At 39.2% G+C, this 24,148-nt stretch overlaps 1 protein-coding gene across 1 annotated transcript in view; it reads right to left on the reverse strand.

Moving 5' to 3' along the window:
* Positions 1-1,101: 1,101 nt before the first annotated feature.
* LOC114669708 (CD276 antigen homolog) overlaps positions 1,102-24,148 on the reverse strand; it is a 258,191-nt gene continuing 235,144 nt past the window's right edge. The window contains exons 3-5 of the mRNA XM_051926026.1: positions 18,645-18,962; positions 4,898-5,046; positions 1,102-1,233 (exon numbers count right to left, since the gene is read on the reverse strand). Of these exons, the coding sequence (XP_051781986.1) occupies positions 4,907-5,046; positions 18,645-18,962 (458 nt within the window). The 3' untranslated portion in view covers positions 1,102-1,233; positions 4,898-4,906. The remainder of the gene's footprint in view (positions 1,234-4,897; positions 5,047-18,644; positions 18,963-24,148) is intronic.

A 24,148-nucleotide genomic window follows, 5' to 3' on the forward strand; every position in this document is an offset into this window, starting at 1 on the left:
GTGAGTTTTCCGCATTCGAGTTATACGACCGACATTATAAAATACCAGAAATCATACGGTAAAATCAAGTCCTGACTTATCTGCGGGAGAACTTATCCGCGAGTATATACGGTAGGTGATATGACAGAAGTAGGTAGATATTGTTCGGCTTTAAACTTTAAGTCAGAGACCTGTAGATTTTCTGATTCATATTGTCATCAGGGAAAAGTAGCGTTTCTTCCCAAAGAAGAGGCATATCCACAAGAATTAAAAGATTTGTTGTTTGGTGAAAATGAAATCCACATACGCGAGTGGCAGAGATACAAAGTGGCTGGCGCATAGTGCCCGCCTGAGCGAAGCAAGCAGGGTGAAGTGTCCCCTAGTAAAATCCTAATGAAAATCCATTTTAATTTCAGATTATAATGCAACAAAACAGGACAAACACCTATGGGAATGAATACTTTCACAAGGCACTGTAACACAAGGAGAAACACGGCACACAAATGGAGAGACAACAAAAAATCATAAATTAAGGTCTAACTGTAAAGTGGAATGTTTAAAACTGCATTATGTATAAAAAGTCTAAAAGCAGAACCTGACCATATGCAGGTAGTAACTACTACAAGCAGCTATTAAGCCAGGCAGTTCTGGATTTGTAGGGATGATATAAATTCATTGTTTTCTGAAAATATCAATGTCAAGCTCCTACAGAATTGTTAATCACTGGAAGATCACCAAAAGTCCTGTCTCACAAATTCCATAGTTTGGTGTTGCCTTTCATCATATGCATTTTCCAGACCAAGCATCTGCAAGCCGTGGGCATGTGATTACGAGACTCAGAATGTAAAGCTAATACGATCTAATCTTTTTAAATCCTTACTCTTTTATAAACAGCGATTGTCTGAGTAAATCACCAACTGGACCATTGGGAAGATGTTTTTGCATCCATTGTGACTACACAGCATAAAAAGCAGTAATACCTTGAATGTGAATGCATTTGCCACTTTGTGCTTTTTATTCCTTGAAGTATGGCTGTGTGTGCTTTAATCGTGCCACCCTGATAGAGAATCTGTTTTTTTTACTGCTAATCATATTTTGTTTGTATTAAAAAAATAACATTTTCCCCTCAAATCTAATTTAATCAGGCAGAAATTGTAAAAGTTTCAAATTATATGATTTAATTAACAAAAAACATTAAACTAAATGATATAGTATATGAAAATGCTAACTAGGTTGTCTTCTTTATCTTCTGATCTGAAAATTAAGACAAGAAAACTAGTTAGGGGTACTGCAGTCTGACTTCAAAAATGAAATTCAGTACATTAAATATGAAATAATTGGGACTTAAAACCAAACAGGAATAATCTGTAATGTTCTGTAACAAAAACACAAAAATATAATCATAAATTTAAAAAAAAAATAGGGAGGCAAATCCTGAAAATTAAACTATACACAAGGGATTGAGGAAGTCTTCAGACCCCTTTACTTCCTGCTCACTTTATTGTTTTGGAGATTTAATTTTAAAGGATTAATTTGACATTTTGCCCATCAATCTAAACCCCATAAACCATAATGAACGAGTAAAGAGGTTTTCAGAAAGTTTTGCAAATTTATAAGGAAAAACAAAAATGGAAATATCTTTACTCGTAGAAGCATTCTGACCATTTGCTGTGACCTTCCAAATTGTCCTCATGCGCCTCCTTGTTTGCATTAATTCTCCTTGAGATATATCCAGAACTTGATTGCATTCCACCTGTGGCAAACTGAACTGATGGATGTCCATACTAACTCCCTCTGTCTAGCTCCAGTGATGCCTGATAAACTACTTAAATGTGCTTTGGAGAAATGCCATCTATCAGCAACTCCATCATGGCACAAGACCTTGTGCATAAACGGAGCATATGCACACAAATGTTGTGTGCACCCAATTCCATGCTCACATTGCAATATATTAAAACTAAACATGGCGTAAAGCCACGCACAGTTTCACACCAGCCTCAGACCTTGTGTACACACGTTTTCTGCTCAGTTTTGCAAATTGGAGGCACCCAGCATCAAAGCAGTGCTACTGTTCAGTGTGGTCTCCCTTTTTTGAGATTAGCATCAATGATGTGGGTTTATCAAATACACTGAAATTAATTGTATATCGTCTACAAATGTAATTCATTTGATTGTAATCATTCTGTAACAATATAATGGTGAACAAAATGAACAAGCTTTTCCAAATACCATAGCTGGTTTAACGTTGTTAATTTCAGAGCACCACTTAAGAGTATTTTAACCCACTACATCTAGCTGTGGACTCACAGCTCTACAGTGGGTTGTGTCGAGAGCACAGTGAATTATTGTGATACAGCTTCCAGGTGTAGGAGGACATTTATAGCACATGCTGCGTAAAGAAAGCCACCAATATCTGCGTGAATTTCTGCTCAGCCATGCACACAGTCTATTTGAGCTTTTCCCATCCGGCAAATGCTTCACAGCCTTTTCTGCAGGGACCTCGCAGTTCAGAAACAATTTCGTCCCAAGAGCTCTAAACACACTCAATTAGTCCATCAAGTGCTCCCGGAAGAACTAATTGAACTTATAAATACAATTACCTCACTTTAAACTTGAACTACAACTGTAATATTGCACAACTTGAGCCACTTTATGAACCATCTGCATTATCTGCACTGTATGTACATGTATATTGTACTTATGCTTTCATATTGTATATTTTTCATTATTATTTATCATATTATTATTGCTATTTTATGAGAACATAAGTTTATGGAGGATTTGCATATAGAATCTCATTGTATCATACAATAACAATAAAGGAATTCAATTGAGTTCAATAGAAGAGAGCATGTATTACAGATGATGAAGACTGGCTTTTAAGTCAATTTAGATTTCCAAGAGCTATCATCTTTGAGCTGGGTGCTGTTAGAATACTAGCATGCATACTTGATATAATTTTTATGATAAAATCCACTAAAGTATGCATATTACATTTAACAGATAAATTGTTAATTTCATATAAAAAATGTATAGGCCTACTGTTAATAATTAAATATGTGAGGGTATGATGGTGCAGCAGTAGCAATGAGCTGGCACCTCTTTTAGAGATTGTTCCTGTCACACGCTTGTTGTTTGCTAGGACTGGCCCAACCCTGGATGGATGGAATAATTAAACATGTAAAACGAAGATTTTTCAATGTTTCATAAAGGTTTTTAAGAATCTGCACTCTAAGCTTACAGCTGATTTTATATTTGTTACAGAGCTCACTGATCTACCCTGGTCAACTGCAAGTGCTATTATTGTGAAATAGAAGCATCAAAGAGCAATAACAGCTCAGCCATGAAGTGGTAAACCATGCAGACTTACAGAGCATGGTAGAGAAAGGATCATGGCAGGGTTTGGGATAGGCTCCTTTGTTCCAGTGAAAGAAGGGTCTTGGTAGCGCTGCAGCAGACAGAGGAATTTTAGACAACTGTATACTTCCAACTTTGTTGAAGATCCTTTCAGTCCCTACATGACTGTGCTTCTGTGGACTGTGCCAGGTCCATAAAGATATGGAAGAACTTGAGTGGCCTTGATAGAGCCCTGACCTCAACCCTATTAAACATTTCAAGAACATACTATGGACAAAAGTATGCAGACACCTGACTATCACACCTATATAAGCTTGGTGAACATTCTCATTCCAAGACCATCTGCATTTTTTTGGAGTTGGCCTAGCAATTTGGCTAAAACAGCTTGCTCTTTTCTTTCCAGAACTTTTCAAGTGTGTCTATAGGACATTTTTCCCATTCAGCCAAAACAGAATCTGTGTGGTCAGGTATTGGTGCTGGACAAGAAGACCTTGCTCACAATCAGCATTCTAATTTATCCCAAAGGTGTTCGGTAGGGTTAGGATCAGGGCTCTGTGCAGGCCACTCAAGTTCCTTCATGTGCCCTGACTTTATACACAGGGGCACAGTCATGCTGGAACATAAAGAAGACTTCCCAAGCTGAAGTGCACAATTGTCTAAAATGCATTTGTAAGCCACAGTACTAACAGGACCCTTCACTGGCACCAAAGGGCTTAGCTCCAAACCCTACCATGATCCCTCTTCTACCAGACTTAACACTAGATATTGTTAATTCCAGAAGATAGCATTTTCCTGGCATCTACCAAACACAGATTGGTCCATCAGACAGATAATGAAGTGTGAGTCATCATTCTAAAGAACAGTAATCTTAAGTGCAGCCATGGAAAGCTATGAAGCTCCCAATGTAGGTCTAGTGCTGACTTTGTTCCAGAGGCAGATTGGCCCTCTGTTGTGAGTAATGCCACAGAGGACAGACCATTTTCACACACTTCAGCACTCAAGAACCTCGCTCTGTGAGTTTGCGTTATGTACCACTTCATGGCTCCTCGACACTTCTACTTCACAATAATAGCATTAATTGTCCCAAGCTAGATTTCGCAGAACAGAAGTTTCGTGTTCTGATGTGTGGCATCCTATGACAGTGCAATGTTTAAAGTAACTAAACTCTTCAGTCTGTCAGGAGAGACTGCATGGCTAGGCACTTGATTTTATGCATCAGTTAACAATGCAACACATGAATTTAAACATTTGGAGAAAAGCCAAGCAAAATGACACCTTTTATTGGCTAACTAGAAAGATTACAATATGCAAGCTTTTGAGGCAACTCAGGCCCCTTATTGTAATCTTTCTAGTTAGCCAATAAAAGGTGTCATTTTGCTTGGCTTTTCTCTACATTCATAATGGCTAACACAGTACAACACCCTAGTACTACAAACATTTGGAGAGGAATCCACACGCTTTTTGGCCATATGCTGTATCACACAATTCACAATTGCGTACTGTTATACAGTATATATCATTCAAGTTATTATTATCTGCTGTACCTTTAATAACAACTTACGTCTGACACTCATCCCACAAGATGGAGAAGAGATGATAAAGAAATGAGAAATGCAACATATTTCTGTGGAATTAAATTCACAGCAGTGTTTCCAGGTTCTTCTCCTGAACTCTTGCTTTTTTCAGTGACTACAGGAGGAGCTTCAGGTTCTATGACAAAAAAATATATAAATAAAGAAATAAATAAGTATATGACAGAATTGTACATTATACAACATCATTTAAAATTATAAAGTACCCCTAAAATATGGAAAGCAGTATCATCCCCTGGTAATACACAAATAGTGCATCAATGCATCTTACAGTTGCATACAGCAGTGTTTCTCAAAGTGAGGTTTGTGATACATGTCAAGTAAAGGTAAGTAATTCATAAATATCACATACACTTGATGTATACAGGAGAAAGGAGGGTGAAATGACACCTTTTATTGGCTAATTAAACAGGTTACAAATGCAAGCTTTCGAGGCAGCTAAGGCCCCTTCATCAAGGAAGGTGTAATACAGAAAGTGAAAAATACTCTAGATTATATCGGGACAGCAAAGTGATTTTTTTCTTTCATCTTAACAAACTTTTTGTTCAAAGGTTAGCAAAATTAATAAACCTTAGATGAATTAACCCTAAAAGAAGAGAACAATGAACTAATAAAATGTAGAGATAAGATAACCATCACTAGAGAAAGTCCTGTAAGGTTTTTTTGAAGTTCATTGTCTGTAAGATAGGCCTCTGATGTAGTCAGCTGGTCAATCAGTCTGTTAGTCCACATATCTGGTCATAATACTCTTGTCTCTATTCAGACCATTTGTAGAGTATTGAACTTAAGCATAAGTTTGTATTCCCATTGATCAATGGCCATGAGTACCATTCACAGAGAGTTGGGGAATGGCTGCAATCACCGCATTGTAAGATGGTGAGAGATGTACCCTTAGGCACCCTCCTCGGTTCAGAGATGGTTATTCCTTTTTCACATAAATGGCCTCCTTGACTCCTCGCTCAAAACACCGTTCCTCCCTGTCCAGGATATGCACATCTTCATTACCGAAAGAGTCACCACTGTCCTGTAGGTGTAAATAGACTGTGGAGTCCTGGCCTGACGAGGTTGCTCTTCTGTGTTGTGCCATCCGCTTCGCCAGTGGTTGTTTGGTTTCCCCGATGTATGATTCACGGCAATCCTCTTGGCACTTAACTGCGTAAACTATATTACTCTGTTTGTGCCGGGGCACCCGATCCGTGGGGTGGAGCAATTTTTGCCCTAGTGTGCTTTGGGGTTTCAAAGCCACCGAGACCTAGTATTTTGAAAAAATGTGTCTCAGCTGTTCCGATACTCCTGACACATAAGGGATCACCAAAGGTTTTCGCTTAGGCAGTGGTTGTCCTTCCTCTCTCCTGGATTGCTTAGAGTGTTCTTTAGGTGTCTTCCCTGCTTTAACAAAAGTCCAGCTGGGATAACCACATTTTCTCAGGGCCTTTTTGATATGATGTTCTTCTGCTTCCCTAGCCGCTGTGTCTGTGGGTATGGTGTTTGCTCTGTGTTTTAGAGTCCTCATGACACCTATTTTGTGCTCCAGTGGATGGTGAGAGTCAAACCTTAAATACTGATCTGTATGCGTTGGTTTACGGTACACATCAACTTTCATATGTCCTCCATTGCTGATGGAAATTTCATAATCTAAGAAAGCTAGCCTGTCACGTTTCATGTCCTCCCTGGTGAACTGGATGTGTTTGTCAACTGAGTTGATGTGGTCAGTGAATTGTGGTACCTCCTAAGATTTGATTTTCACCCAGGTGTCGTCCACATACCTGAACCAATGGCTCGTTGGTGTTACAGGATAGGATGATAGCGCCCTCTTTTCCACTTCTTCCATATACAGATTGGCCATAATAGGTGAAACTAAGGAACCCATGGCGCACCCATGTTTCTGCCTGTAGTACTGGCCTTTGTATATGAAATATGTGGATTGAAGACACAGTTCCAAGAGCAAACACACTTGGTCGATGCTGAGAGTGGTCCTTTTTCTGAGTGTGGGGTAATCCAGTAGTCTCTTACGGACCACCTCCACTGCTTCCGTAACTGGAACACAAGTGAATAGAGATGTAACATCATACAAGACCATAGTGTCATCTGCCTCCATAATGACATCTCTCACCTTCTCCACAAAATCCAAAGTGTTCTGAATATGGTGTTTTGAGCTGCCTACCAACGGGTTGAGGACAGCGGCCAGGAACTTTGAGATGTTACATGTAACCTGAATTGATCATGCAGACAATGGATCTTAACGGTGCATCCTGTTTATGTATCTTCAGTAAACCATACAGACTTGGTGTAGCTTCCCCTGGGTATAATCTGTGGTATGAGGTCCGGTCAATAGCATTGTCATGCACTAACTGCTTGAGATAATCTATCACCTTTGTCCTGTAACCACTACCTGGATCTCATTTTAGGAGTTCATAAGTGTTTTTGTCACTAAGCAGAGACAAACATTTTCTCATGATAGTCCATCTGGTTTAGCACCACTGTGCACCTCCCCTTGTCTGCCGAAAGGATGATGATGTTGTCGTCCTTACTGAGTGCCATGAGAGTCTTCCTCTCCTCAATACTGATATTGGGTGCAGGTGGCTTAGCATTGTTGACACATGCCAAAACTTTTATCAGCAGTTGCTCTGCTTCCACATCTGCTATGTTGTTATTTCTGATTGTTAGTCAATGGTGCTAGTTCGATCATTAGGCCAAGGTACTGTTTATAAGGTTGGAGAAACCTGCAGTCAACTGAGACTGAGGAAGTCACTTGGATGAGTGATGAAACGTATCGGAAAAAAAAAACTATGTCCAGATGAACTGAATCAACTTTCTAGAATTTCCTTACCTGGATTATTGAGCATACATCGAGACTTACATGACTTTCTCTAGTGATGGTTATTTTATCTCTACATTTTATTAATTCATTGTTCTCTTCTTTCAGGGTTAATTCATCTCAGGTGTATTCATTTTGCTAACGTTTGAACAAAAAGGTTGTTAAGATGAAAGAAAAAAATCACTTTGCTGTCCCAATATACTGTAAGTGACAGTATTTTTCAGTTTCTTTGTTACACCTTGCCTGATGAAGGGGCCTTAGCTGCCTCAAAAGCTTGCATTTGCAATCTATTTAGTTAGCCAATAAAAGGTGTCATGTCACCCTCCTTTCTCCTGTATCAATCTATGGCTAACACGGTACAACACTCTACTGCTATGGATACACTTGATGTACTAATGGTCTGGTTATTCTCTTCCTCTCTATTCTCTGTATTTTAAACAATTTCCACAAGATATAAAACTTGAATGCAAAATAATGACCTTTATTAAACCAACCAAAGCAGCATTGCAAAACAAAGACTCTTTCCAGATAGTGCAACAGCATCAGCCTATCCCAGAAACCCTGTTTTCTGATAGCCAATCAAAATCTGACTAGCTGTCACCATGCGTCTCTCTGACTTGTACATCAGCTTTTAAACAACAATACAGCAATTTAAAAGCTTGACCTTTTTAACACAGTCTGAGACCCTCTGAACAATGTATGAGTATAAGCATAGAGACGTACATTTGTGCCAGTCACTCCCATGCTCTGAGCCAATAAAAATGAGTGTGAAGTCTTGAATCACCCATATTGCATATCTAACTGTCAATCACTTATGACTCTGCTTAGCTCGGTCACACAGAAGCTAATTGGATAGATTGGAGAAAAAAGAAAACTTTTAAGTAATGGATAGATTTGTGGGTCAAGTGTCTATTTTGTGAAGCGAGGAAAAGTTAAGTTCACCTAAAAGGGAAAATATGATGATAATTAAATAGAGTTTGTCTTTGTGAGTCCACATTTTCAGCACTAACTGCTATCAAGACAAAGTACAGGGCATGGTTGCATGTGGAGGACAACATCAGTCTGCCTATCAGCCATCACTCTCAGAACTGAGAAACTACGCAGACAAAGACAGAAGCGCAACCATCTCAAAGATTTACTAGGAGCTCGACTGAATATGCAAAAATGTGGTGTAGTGCAGTTCTAAATCTAAACAATCTGAAATGGTCTTTTACTTTAATACAAATGATGAAGCTCAAAGTGCTTTACAAGGTGAAGAAAGAAAAAATATAAAAATAAAATTAAATTAAAATCAAATTAAATTAAAAAGAAACTGTAACATAAACAAAATTGACACTGTTTAAAAGTAATACTATGCATTTTATTTCATATTTTCTCAAACGTTTTCTCTGAAATTGGATAAAAATGTATCTTCAGCACATAAAAAGTTACTTCTCGTGTGCATGAGAAATTATCCTGTCACAAGATATTTTCACGTGTCATTAGATATTTTTGTGTGATAACAAGAAATTGTCAGTCAGTCATTGTCCAAACCGCTATATTCTAACACAGGGTCACAGGGGTCTGGTGGAGCCAATCCCAGCCAGCACAGGGTGCAAGGCAGGAACAAATCCCCGGGCAGGGCGCCAGCCCACCTCAGGGCAGATTCACACACACACACACACCAAGCACAATTTCGGATTGCCAATGCACCTAACCTGCATGTCTTTGGACTGTGGGATTAAACCGGAGCAACCACAGGAAACCAACGCAGACATGGGGAGAACATGCAAACTCCACGCAGGGAGGACCCAGTTCTCCTAACTGCAAGGCAGCAGCGATGCACCACCCAACAAGAAATTACTTTATTTTATTTTTTTTGGTCATTTAGAGGTTCCTTAGAATTTGGTCATAGCTTAAAAAATGTACCCCACCCATTGAGTCTGAGGCAACTCCCTGACCAGATCCATTAGGTTGCTTCCATTGATGGCTCAGAGAGCTTCATTTAAAAATTAAGATTTACTGTAAGCCTTCCTATGTTCCTCTGAGACACACTCTCCATTATGTCTGTAAAACTGAATCTATTTCAGCTTCTTCTTTCCCCCAAACACACCACCAAGGCACTTACTGTATTTCCATATGTTACTTGGACAAAAATAAAGTCAGTGGTGTCTTCTCAGATTCTTGATAGCAATTCATCACTTGTTCATACACATTGTCCTTTTCATACTGTGGAAGATGTGGATTTTCTGCAATTGCCCTCAATTCATGATCCAGTCTATCAATGGCAATGGACTCAGAAAGTCTTCAGACCCCTTCACTTTATTCATATTTTTGTTATGTTGCAGACTTGTGCCCAAGTCATTTACATTCTTTTTTTTTCAAGCAATCCTTAATACCCCCAAATGACAAAGCAAAAGACGGATTTTAGAATGTTTTGAAAAGTGTAAAGAAATAAAAAAGCTGAACTATCCTATCGACACAAGTTTTTCAGAGTGTTTAGTCATTACTTCATTGAGGCCCCTTTGGCAGTGACTGCAACTGGGAGTCTTCTTGGGTCTGATGAGAAAAGCTTTGCACACCTGGATTGAGGAATTTTCTGACATTCTTCTCTGTGGATTTCCAAAAGGTGTGTCAGGTTGGATGGAGACCACAGCTGTTTCCAGGTTGTTCCAGCTATATTACATTGGGTTTAAGTTTGGGCGCTCACTGGGCCACTCAAGGATATTCTCAGAGCTGTCCCTGAGTCACTCCTGTATTGTCTTTAGCTTGTGCTTAGGGTCATTGTTCTGTTGGAAGCCCAGTCTCAAGTACATAGTGTTCTGGAGCAGGTTTTCTTTAAGGATATCTCTCTTCTTTTCTCATTTTGCCATTCCCTCAACCAGCCACACAGCATGATACTGCCACATCCATGTTCCACAGTTGAAATTTGCATTTTTCTAGTGATAAGATGTGCCTGGTTTCCTCCAGACATGACTCTAATCTTGGTTTCATCACTCCAGAGAATCTTTTAATCATAGTCCCTGCCAACCCATGCCCTGTAGATGCATTTTTTGCAATTTCCAAACAAGTATCTTTTACTGAGGGGAAGCCTCTGTCTGGTCACTCTTCGTAAAACCCAGATTGTCCTTCTGAATGTTTCTCTTATCTCCACACAGGTTCTCTTTAATCATTCAGAGTAAGCCTAAGGTTCTTGGTCACCTCTCTTACCAAGCCCCATATTCCTTTTATTTTAATTCGGCCAATGACCTGGCCCAATTTCTCTTTGTCTCCTCTCCTCCAGAATGGTCCAATCCCGATCGCAAATCAGCAGCCGTGAGACCAACCTGAGGAGGAGGATTATCAGTACCTGGACTGAAGCTCGGAGCCGAGGCAGAATGACTAATGAAGTCACTGCTTGCTTGCAGTGTTTGTGTGCCATAGAGTGGTAGCTCCCGCTTCAATAAATACGCTTGCTGTTCCTGTTTGAAGGCTGTTAATAAAGCTGATCGTTCTGAAGATTGAGACCCAGCCTCATGTTTTTGGGTGTAAGAGAGTGTCTCACGTATCACAATTTGTACTAAAATAAATCCTAAAAATCCCTCAAAAATTATTTTTACAGCTTCAGCTAATGTAAAGATGCTAATAATTACCAAATACACTAATTAAATCTGTCTATTTTAACTTGCATATTTTTTGTACAGTATTTTTGTCTATTGCATGTTTGAACTTGTTGGCAAAACAGACCCTCTGTCGTCAGTACAGCATGCCTGTGCTTCATACTCAAAAGTCCCGCGTGTACAAACAGTGGCATGGCAGTCTGAGCAAATCCTTACAACACCGTTACAAAATATTTAAGGAAGAATGTGATATCTGTCTCTTTTATTAACTCTTTGATGGAGGAATATTTTTTCCAAAAAACTGAGTTTTCTGAAAAGCACACGAAGCAATTGTTTCACACATAAGTCAATATAAAACATCTGTTGCTATGTGCTGTGGCTGCTGTTGGCGCATGTTCAGCATCTCAGTGAGTGCGTGGGGGCACCTCGGTGGTCAGCAGGGATGCATGGTGAGCCAGCTGCCTGGCTGTCTCCACACAGCAGGTGGGTGGCGGTTGCAGTGTGACACAATCTGGTTTGTACCTCTTGTCATCATAAGTGGTGGTCCTCCCAGGCAAATACTGCTGTAGGCACATCAGCTACACGAAAGTGTTCAGCACCACGATCAGCTGGGGACCGATCAGATGCTGGTACCTCACTTTCGTTTTTGATATCCATCTCCAGATCACTTGCTTCAAACTCGGAGTCCAACGAGTCAGAGTCCTATTCAACGAAATTACATAAAACGTCCACGGAGTATTTTGCTTTGCAAATTCACTTTAGTCTCTCGCCAGATGTCGGCACCATTTTAGAGGTTGTTTGCTCTTTGCTACTCATGCATGTGTAGGGAATCGAGGTTTAAAGGTGGAGTGGTGGCTGTGATGCTAGGGATCTGCACTGGCAATCGGAAGGTTGCCAGTTCGAATCCCATAAAATGCCAATATGGACTCTGCTCTGCTGGGCCCTTGAGCAAAGCCCTTAACCTGCAATTGCCGAGTGCTTTGAGTAGTGAGAAAAGCGCTATATAAATGCAAAGAATTATTATTATTAAAGCCATGTAACTTTCCTTCTAGCAAAGAGAGTCAAACTAAAACATAAGAGTAAGTTTTGTTGCAGTTTACAGCTGATTACCATCCCCTACTCCTCAATTTTGACAAAAGTCTACATCAGCCCTAAAAGAGTTAAGTCAATAAAATATTAAAAATGCTCCAACTTTCAAAACAGATAATCCAATCCCTAAACCCAAATGCTCTCAAATGTTATGCCATGTGTACATTTTCTAAAACTTAAGAAAGCACTTATTTTGCCACGAGTACAATAAGTAGATAAACATGCATCAGTTCTTCATATTGTTAATTTGCTGCCAGGTGAGAGGAAGACTTCGTTTTACTGAGTTTAGAGTGCGAGTGACACTTGGGACCAATGCTTTTAGTGTTCTATACAACCCAAGTGATGCTCAGGTCTAACCTAAGGAGGTCAACTCTTCTTTTGTATTGTGTAAAGCACTTTGAGCAGCATTCCTTGTATGAAAATATGTTATAGAATTAAATGTTGTTGTTGTTGTGCAATCAGCATCTGTAATTCAGTCATCTCCTTCCTTGTACTGGGTGGCGTCACATGTGTGCCAGTTAAAGGCATTTTTCCCATCCTGAACTGGCTTTGTGAATTTGACTTTGACATGTCCATTAAGCAATGGAAGGGGGTGCCTGGCAGTCCTTGAGTCAGGGGACAGACGATGGACAACACAGCCCTCAACAAAAAAGGAGCTCCTCAGTCTGTTACTACAGGATCTGATTGCCCTATATCACTTTCCTGATGGTAATGGGTCAAATAGATGAATTCCTGGATGTGTTGTGTCCCTATCAAGGGCCCATTCTTTGTTCCTCAGTCGACTAGTGTAAACACTGTTGAGGTTTGGGAGGACAACCCCAATGAAGCATTGGGCAGCTTTCACCACCTAAACGAGGTTATTGCAATCATCAGCTGTGTAGCTGGCATACCATAAAATTGAGCCCTAGGCCAGAACACTTTCAAGAGTGTTGTGGTAGAAGTTCTTCAAAAGCATTTGGGGTAGATGGGCTTGTCTCAACGTCTTGAAAAAATTCAGGTGTTTTTCAGTTTTCCCAGTTAATTAAGTACTATTAAGAGACCATGTGAAATCCATTGATATGTAGACTCTTAGGATCTTCACACTCCCTATGTATCATTTCTACTTTTCCGTGCTGTGTGTATTGGGGTAGGTGGGCTCTCACTTTTGTTCTCCTGTAGTCTACAATTATTTCCTCTGTCTTACTTGTGTTCAGGATTAGGTTGTTATTATAGAAAATTGTATTCTTAAAATTGGTAATCTCGATGCATTAGAAAAATATTATAAACACATGAGAAAAGTAGACACTATATTTTACTAAGCATTAAGATGTAAGAGTTTGGATTAAAAACACATAACCAATATATGGTTTATTATTCTGTATGAGGTTGAGACCGTCAATAGTTTATTAAGTCAAAGAAATGCAGTAGAGTTGGAGAAAGATGAGCCCCTCGCTTAGAGAGAGAATATGAACTCTTTGGCTGTAAATTATAGTAGCAAGCAAGAACATTCCTTATCGAACAGATAAGATAGACAGAGCGGGGTTTGAGACCCCCTCAGCTAAGAATTATTGATAGAATCAATTAGGGGCAGGACTAGAGCAATGGAATGCTAGGAGTCAGATGAGGAAAAATAATGACTCAAATGATCAGAATTGTAATAAAAGTAAAAGGTACCCATTGCTGGGGGCTCATTGTTCCATCGTAAGTGAGTCTGTATGCACGTCATACAATAAAGCTTAATTCTGCTATCTGTTCTGAAGTCTCTGAGAGCCTTCACTGGGGATGAGGATACCCTATGCCGTGTCAGCCTGCTTCGGCATAATCAATGCACCATTTGGCCAAGTGTGCCAACTCCATCCTGTAGACTGTCTCAACTTTATCTGAAATCAGGCCCACTACCATAGTGCCATCTGAAAATTTCACAATCATATTTGAGGGGTGTATTGGGGTACAGTCTTGCATGAGGAGAAAAGCAATGGGCTAAGCACATAACCCTGTGGAGATGCTGTGTTCAGGATAAGTGTGGAGGTGTGATATAGCAGGTCAGTGGCTCAGATGGAAAGGCCAGTTTTTAAATAAATAATCTCCACACTCGTAGCTTAAAGAGGAGGCATGGTAGTGTGGCTAGAGTGGTTCCCGGGCGCAGTACGGGCTTGGGTGTTCCCACACTGAAGTGTACAGGTGTGGCATCGCACATGTTCGTAATTGATGTCGGAAGCTGCAATTTGCCATACCTGTGCCATATCCCCATTATAAATAGAAGAAGCGCAAATGCGGTGAGGAGACAGTAAACGAAAAGGACGGAGGTTAAAAAGGAGAAAAGGCAGAAGACTGGAGAAAAAGCAAGTGTAGGTGCAAGCAAACGAGAGAGACAGAGCAGGCTCACTGTAATAATGACTGGCAGCTGGGAAGTGAGCCCTAGTGGGGTGTTTGGCTGGCACTCGGGGGCAGATGGATTGGGTCACTCCTGCTGAGTTTTTCAGAGGAGCAGGAGTGACCACGATCGACGACGGCTTGCCGCATAAGGCCGCAGAAGGCAGTGGGAGTCGAAAGCTTGGGAGGTTGATTCCCCAGTATGAGCGCCCTGGTCGCTTGGGAACCCGAGTCTCGGTCATTATTGTTGTTTAACATTTTTTTAATGGATTTATTTAGTGGATTATTTTAACTTCCACATTGCACCTAATTTTATGGATTACGTATTTATTGAAATGTTTTGAACACTACACTGTTGTTTTGAACACTTTTTGGTTTGGACTGTTTTAAATAAAAGCACTTCTGCACTTTACACCATCTCCTTGCTTCACTTGGTGTCCTCATTGTCGGGTTCAATAGGTTCTCTAAAGAGAGATGGGAGCATGGAGCAGGACCCGGATCGTCACAGGAGGAAGTACTGCACGTCTTCCTATTCTAACACTCTGTGTTCTGTTAGTGAGAAGGTTCAGCACGCAAGAGCAGACTGAAGTGTCCAAGCCAAAGTGGCTTAATTTACCAAACACTTTCAGGGTACTACCAGTAAAAAATGCTGAACTAAAATTCACAAACAACATCCTCACATATGTGTTTGGCTGTTTTAAGTGGAATAATTCTGTGTGGAGCATAGTACAGACAGTGTTCTCCATTGAATGGTTTGCCTGATATGTAAACTAGCATATGTCCAGACCTGGGTGTATGACTGATCTAATGTCCGAGAGTACCATTTAAAATTGGGTTAAGGAGCAATAATGGAGGATTTCAAGACATATGGAGACATGTTCCTTCTGTAGTGAGAGGTTAAATATGTTTGTGAACACACACGCAAATTGGATAACACACACCTTCAGTTTCCATCTGGGCACTCCTTCAGGTCCGGTAGCTTTGTGGACATTAACTCTTTGAAAAGTGGATCTTACCTATTGGAGCTATAGGACCAGTGACTGCTCTCCTACATAAGATGCAATATGCAGGGCAGTTCCTCCTTCATTGTGAGCAAAAAACCTATTTATAACACCAGGGAGATATGTGTACTCAGATGGCTGCACTGTATCACTCTTATAATTAGTCAGTACCTTTACTTCCTTCCACATGCTATGGAGGTAGTTATTCACAATATTCCTCTATGTACTATTTATATTTCTTCTTGATCTCTCTAATGTACCTCTTATAGAAAACTGGCGTGTCTCCTGACCTAAAAGCCATGTCCCATTCTTTCAGCAGGGTACGCAGATAACAGTCAATTCACAGTGTCTCATTGGGGAGCCCTTTCAAAATTGTATGTATCCAGAACGACTGATGTTAAATTCTCCTTATATGCTCCTTGTCTGAACACCTCCCAATTTGTGCTATTAAAACAGTTCTGCAGCACTGAGATTTAACTGAGTGCCGTGTCCACACAGACGGTCATTTAGAAGTGTGTCACTTGGAATTTCCAGCCTCTGCATTAATACCTGCCTTTGTGATTTCTTCAAGGACATATTCTGTGAGCACATGGTGCTCAGTCAGTCTTAAACTCTCAACAACTTATTCATCGTTGTAAGCATTTTGAAACAACTGAGCATTTCCAACATATTGTGTATCCATCCCAAAAAACCATCAAGTAAGCTTTCCAACTTTTATGTGCCTCCGTGTTTGTTAGAATGGACGTAGTGCTATCAAGTCTTTAGCTGCCTACCACCTATGATTAGGGAAATGTATTCAACAGTTAAAGATTGACCAATAGGAACAGGTTCAGCTGGGCTGCCTTTGTCTTGATTGACATGTGATGAAACTATCATGAAAGCCGGTATTTTGACATAAAGAGTGCTTTCATTAAATGAGCCATTTGGAACTGGAAAAGTCATGTTGTGAAATAACAACAGTCTTTAAAAATAAGACCTTTCTGAAAGAAAACCTGTATTAATGATAAAAACATAATAATTAGATGACTTTTTATAAAAAAATAGCTGATTTTATTTAATTTTAGATTTTTTCACAGTTTATTGACAATTATATATATTGCTGTACTTTTTCGTGTGATTATTTCATGTTTGTCATTTTATTTATTTCATTATGGTACAAATGATATCCCATAGCAACCTTGAGCTAAAATCATGTAAATTAGTTTTTCCCCACATCAAGCAACCTTCAATACCCCAGAAAGACTGGAATAGCCCATTGATGTTTGTCAGCCATTCTGGCCTGAAGTCTTCTGGATCTGACTCTACAAGCTTCACACAGCCAGCTTTGGAGATCTTCTGCCATTCTCCTCTGTAGATCTACTCAAACTCTACCAGGTAGGATGGAGACTGTCAGCTGGACAGCTATTTTCAGTTCTCAGTTCAGTTTCAAGAGATGATCAATTAGGTTCAAGCCCGGCATTGGGCTGGGTAACTCAGAGTTGTTCATAAGCCATTCCTGTGTATTTTTTTTGCTTTGTCCTGTTGGAAGGTGAACCATGGTCCAGTCTGAGGTCCAGAGCACTTTGTATGAAGTTTTCATTGAGCATATCTCCATATTTTGTTCTGTTCAGCTTTCCCTCAAACATGACTAGTCTCATGGTTCCTGATGCTAAAGGACATCCCCACAGCATGATGATGTCCCATCATGGTTCACCACTGGAATAGGATTCTGCAGGTTATTGTTATTTCCACCAGACATGATGCTAACCATCATCAAATCAAAGAATCTTCTTTCTCACAGCCAGAGAGTCCTTACCTGTGTCTTTTACTTAGAAGAGATTTCTGTTTTGCCACTCTGTTATAAAGCACAGACAAGTAGAGTGCTGCAGTGATGGTTGCCCTTATGGAAGTTTCTCCCATCGCTACACAGGTTCTCAGGAGCTCAACCAGAATGATCTTTGGGTTTTGGTCACCTCACTTACCAAGGTCCTTCTCCCCAGATTGTTCAGTTTGGTCAAGCAGCCAAGTTTGGGAAGAGTTGGTTTGCTTTGTTTGGTTTGGTTGTTCCAAACTTCTTCTAAATAAGAACTGTGAAAGAAACTCTGCTCTTGGTAACCACAAGAGCTGCATCCTTTCCCATATCTGTGCATCAACACAATCCTGTCAGGAAATTCTTTCGACCTAATGGCTTGGTTTTTGCTCAACTGTGAGACCTTCCATAGATAGGTGTGTGCCTTATCTAATGGGTCCAAACAACTGAATTGACCATGGGTGGATTCCAAACAAGGTGTAGAAACATCTCAATGATGATCAATAGAATGGGGTACATCTGAGCCAAAGCAAAGGGTCTGAAAATTTGTGTTAATGTGATATTTCAGTTTTTTTAATTTTAATAAATGTTCAGAAATTCCTAAAATTCTGCTTTTGCTTTGTTATTCTTGGGTACTGAGTGTTGATTGATTAGGGAAAGATGAATTTAAATGATTTAAGCTTAAGGTTGCAACAAAATATGAAAAAATGAAGGAGTCAGAATACCTTCTGAATCTATTTTAAGTATTACTTGCCATGCCTCACTATCAGACATTTAGATCGCTGAACTTCCCTTAAAATACTGTAAGAGTATTAGAGTACAGTTTATGGATACAAATCTAGAACATTATAATGATGACAGAGTAGGCCACACAAAGGAACTTACTTGAAATAAAGTCATGGGACATTGTGGAACATGTTTTTGTAGATAGATTTACAATGCTGTTTTCTAAAGCATGCTTTCCAAAATTCATGAAAGCTTTACTTACATATATACAGTACATACAAGCAAGCACTGAGTCTGACTTCCCAACACTTACTTGTCAAATTCTGCAGCCCTTGTCTGGCTACACAGCATTGTGCTACTTACCTTTAACAGTGAGCTTGACATCTTGTGGTGGTTGATCTGGAGGCGGGTAGCACCTATAATCCCCTTCGTCTGTTTTTTGGATATTTAACAACTCCAGTGAAAAATTTCCTTTAGCTATTTGATCATTGTATAACGAAATACAGCCTGCATATCCAGGGGCTATGTTGATTTTCCCAGATGAGAAAATAAGCATGTTAATATTTGGCAACCTTTTCCATGCAAAACCGACAGTTTGCACATCTAGTGGCTTTGGTGTACTGAAAACACAAGGGAGGAGCACCTTGTTTCCGGAAATTCCAACAACGTCTTCAGATAGCACTTAAAAAGAAAAAGAAAGAAAAAGAAAAAAACAAAATTAGCTCTCTGTGCATTCTGTTTTATGAACTAACTACCTGTGTTACGTATCTAATCAACTCAAGTTAAAATCTAAGTAATCAACATAGACCTCAGCATAGTCAACATTAACATTTACAGTGCACCATCTATTGGGATGCAATTTGCAATGCATGCAATAATAAAAGGCACTGCATGTATCATTACAACAGATGGAATATATGGTAAACGGTTTATGCTCTCACCTTTAAAGCAAAGTGGCATCCGCTCATCGCAAGGTGAACACAAGCACACACACACACAAGTGTCATTGAAGCTTCACCGAATCCCCAAACCTTCATGTCTTTGGATGGAAAACTGAGCACACTGTGGAAACCCACCAGGAAAAACATGCAAACTCCAGGCAGGGATCACAAGGGACGTGACTCCCTGCGAGACAGCAGTGCTACCGCTCTGCCACGTGCCACCCCATATGTGTAACTATTAGCAGTATTCATGATTTAAACAAAGTTAACGATTTATCTGTAAAATGTAACATACACAGTTTAATGCATTTCATCATGAAAGTGATGTCAAGTGTAGCCGCCGAAGTATAAGGCGAGATCGAGCACGGGTGAAAAACACATGCCGAAAGAAATCTATCAGTCCAAAAGTTCAATTTAAAATTATTTATTGAAAGTTAAAAGCAAATAATCCACACAAGAATAAAAGAAAAAATAGTTACATACATAGAATAAAAGGTAAAAAAAAGGAAAAAATGTATCTTCTCTAAACTTAGCTTTTCTTGAGAAACTTTAGTTATTTCTGTACTTAAAAGTTCTTAATATCTTCTTCTGTACGCTTTAAGCATGCGGCTTCATGGAGAGTTATGACGATATTCCAGAAGAAGATGACATGACTGTATTTGGATAAATGAATATTGTTGTACATGAATAAATATAATATATCCCCTGAAAATAAGCCCTAGTGCATCTTTTGGAGCAAAAATTAATATAAGACCCAGTCTTACTTTCAGGAAACATGGTAGCTGTGGTTTTCTGAATATCATTATGAACACTTTGATGCCACATAAAAACAATTACAAAGCTACATTATCAGTCAAAGAAGTAAACATTCTTCCCTACCATGTGGAAAAACAGTAATAAATTATTTTTTAAGTTTTGTTGATATGTACATTTAAATGGAAACAAGGACAAATTTGGATCTGCTTTTATTTCTCAGAAATATACATTAACAGTCAGTGTGATTGCATGCACGCACATAACTGGATTAACATGAATAGCCTGATTAAGGCAAAACCTGGTTTCTTAAAAATCTGTGTTTACATGGGCACATAATCGTCTGGAGTGCTCTTATTGGCTGGTAGCATCCCAAATTAGATGCTCACTGGTGGCCTTGGGAGGCCCCACCCATTTGGGCTCAACATAAAGGGACTAATAAGCTGCAACAAATAATTCTATGCTAATTATGTGAAGATATTACAGGAAATAAATTTGCAATATGATACATAAACCACACACCATGAGCCAGCCTTTGAGGGTGCACACAGTAGCTACGTTTATGGATTTGGCATTTCAAATTCAAAATGACCTGTCAACAGTATTGTTTAAGCAATGTTTATGGCTGTCTTACATTTCTTTAGTAGTGTGCTTCATTGCCTTGTCATGTATGATTCTTGTTCATGTATGTTTCTTTCTGTTCTTGTTTGAACTGGTGGCCATGTCACCTTCTTCATACATCACATAGGGGTCTAAATTCAAGCCGCTATGCAGAGGCAGGCTTTGTACTGCCTGCTTTGTTATGCACAGGTATAAAAAGAAGGATCACTCCAACATTTAATTACATTTGGGGAAATAAATAAGGATTTTATAAATTATGACAGACAGACAGTAAGAAACTGTATGATAAATACGTTCATACAGTATATATATGCATTTTTGTATAAATTGAGTTTGTATTTTCTTCCAATGTCTGGGTGGGTTTCCTTCAGGTGCTGTGGTTTTGCCTCACAGTTTAACAACATGTGTGAAACATGTAGGTCAGGTGGATTAGCAAAGCTAAATTGGCCATAGTGAGAGTGTGTGTTTTCACCCAGCAATGCACTGATGTCCTGTCCAGATATTGTTCCTGCCTTGTGCCCACTTTTTGCTGGGATAGATTTCAGCTGCATTGTGACTCTGCTCAGGATGAAGTGCCTTTAGAAAGTGGATGGATGGATTATTTCAGGTATTGCAAGTTATTATGAGAGTATTCTTAGAATTTACTATTAAGACTGGATGAATATTTAATAATATGAATTAAAATGTAAGTTACAAATAATGGTTGTTTCCAAATAATTGGAGGAGTTAAAAAAGAGAGATTCAACAAAGTTGTAGGGAAAATAGAGAAACTAGCAGATAATGGAACCAACAGAAGTGAGTCGAAATTGATGGTTATGTGCTCTTTGCACAAAGAAAAGTAAAGTTTTTACTTTTTACATATTTTTTTTTATTTTAATCATCTAGAGAGGGACACTGGTTTATGTAGGAGACCATAAATTGGGGGATGACCAGGGTGATCCTTGGACACCAGGTCATCACAGAAGAAAACACAAAATTGGCTTAATTATTAAACAAAAGATTATTGCAAAAAAAATTAACAAAGAAGAAAAATAAAAATAAGCAGAATAAGAAGAAGATTAACAAAACTAAAACAAAAAGAAAAACAGATCAGGAATGAAGTCCTGGTGAGGCTGTGACAAGTATTGTGCATCACATTCACCTGTACATAGTATTTTGCAGATTTCTATATTAAACACAATTTTCCAAGATTTGGCCCAGTTTTGTCCAGGTTTATTGTGTGTGTTTGTGTGTATTTGTTCAGACCCCACACTGTCTGCTGGCTGTCCACTTTAAAATATACCTGCAAATTTCACATATTTACTAATGATATCTGAATCAGTGGTACAATATAAATTAGAAAGTAAGGATGCAAGGACAGATGCCTAATTACTCCCTGTTGCCCTGTTATCTTTATCTTTTGTCAGCTCTCTGTCCAGCACTTTACACTCCAATTTCTGAAGGTAGGTTAATTTTCCATTTAAAACTGTATCAAAACATCTACTAAAGTCTGACCTTTATTTAGAATATTATTTTTACACAAATCATCTTGTAACTATTTTTTCTAATCTATATACAGTATATAAAATTCTTTTTGCGTTTGAAACGGAAATTATGTATGACCACGCGATATGGAAATTATGTATGACCACAGAACATATTATAATACAGGAACTACTCACTTTGTTTGTGGACGCCATTTTTATATTGTCTTTACAAATTGTTAGTATTTGTGTGAGAGTTATTTTCCTGATATTGAAAAGAAGTAAACACAAACAATCCGATCTATCCCATAGAAGTGCGCCCCGTGTCGCCCTCTCCCAGCCCTCCTCTCTGGACTACAGCGCTGACCCGTCCGCCGCCAGGCGCGTTCTGACATAGAAGTTTTATTTATTCATCCACGTGACTGTCGTGGAAACTACCACATTGTAACTTTTTTTGAGTTGGCAGTACTTGATAGTAAAAGAGAAGAGGAAAACAGCTTTGCATCTTTCTACTTTTTAACTGCGCCGAGCTGTAAACAATGTAAAGACAAGACCGCCTTCAGCGGCGAGGGGTAGTGATGGGCGGAGTGAAGCCTCATGAAGCATCAAAACGTTTGAAGCAATTGTGTCAGAAATCGTATCGAAGCTTTGAAGCATTTGACACTCGCCTCTCTACTGACACCTCCTGGCCATTTTCATTAACGTTACACAAACTCATGATCCACTTCAAAGACGTCTGTTACAACTCTTATGGCTTTTACTTTTTTCGCTGCTACAGACTAACAACAAAGAGAAGGGTTTGTCAGCAGCTTCTAGTGTTTGATGTCTAAAAAATATAAATATATATTGTGGTATATGGCCAGCAGTTCATCCCGGCCAATACCCACACACCACCAGGTGGAGCCCTTCTTGCAACATGGAGGTGCCCCGAGTTCCAGCAGGGCATCATGGACAGTAGAATTTTACATTACAGCCCTGCTGGATACCATGGGGCCTCCAGGGGTTGCTGCAGGAAGGCACGAGGATTTTTATTATAGCCTGGAAGTACTTTCTAGTCACGGGAATGGAATTAATGAAGTACTTCTGGGAGGAAGAAAAGAAGGAGTTTGCACCTGACCCGGAAGTGTTATGAAATCACGTGGACTGAGAGAAAGAAGCACTTCACGGACTATAAAGGACTCTGGGAAAACGCAGCAAGTTGAGCTGAGTTGGGAGGAAGGGTGACTGAGCTGCTGGGAGAGGAGGATTGTGTATTGTGATTAATTATTGAGTATTGAGTATTGTGGAGTGGAGGGTGCTTTGTGCACATTATTATAATAATAAATTTAAATATTTGGACTTTTACCTGGTGTCTGACGTGTGGTCTGAGGGTTCAAGGGGACAACAGCGCCCCCTATCTGTCACAATATATATAACTAACGCCGACAGGCAGCAATGCACTATACGATAGTAAGAGTTAAACAAAATAAGACGCCTCACTCATGGATTCCCGGCTCTTTCAATTAGTATTTACTTTTGCACTGTATCATTATAATCGCTCCTGTTATTACTATTATAATTAACCCTGATCTTTTCTTGAGATCACATTTAATACCCTTAAATGTTTTCTATGGTCTGACTTAATTAAAACGGAGTAGATGGAAAATAAAGGTTTATCCCTGTACTTTGCCATGATATAGGTAAGCACATTTGAGAAAAAAAAGGTGAAATCCTTAAAGCACAGATGTTATTATTCGATCAAGTATTGAAATATTTCATTTATTAATACTTTACAATATTTTGTGAAGCAGAAAAGTAACGTGTTCGCTATGAAGAAAAGACGCTGTCAGTGGCTCTACTAACTAAGGTGGTTGCTTTTAAAATTCTGAGCGTAGTGCTAGCCCGAGTTTAATCCGAATTAAAGACTCATCAAAATAATTAATAATAAAAAAATGATCAGGAGTGAAATCTTTATAACCAATTTGAACTAAATAATTTTGAGAGATACTGTGAAAGGATCTCATAAGAGATCTGTTCAGAAATCATCCCCACTTAGAGTCGCCATCAAAATGTGATGACTAATTGCGGAAGGCAGCTCACGTATTTACAT

The sequence above is a fragment of the Erpetoichthys calabaricus genome, chromosome 4, assembly GCF_900747795.2.
Source record: "Erpetoichthys calabaricus chromosome 4, fErpCal1.3, whole genome shotgun sequence".
Taxonomy (NCBI): domain Eukaryota; kingdom Metazoa; phylum Chordata; class Cladistia; order Polypteriformes; family Polypteridae; genus Erpetoichthys; species Erpetoichthys calabaricus.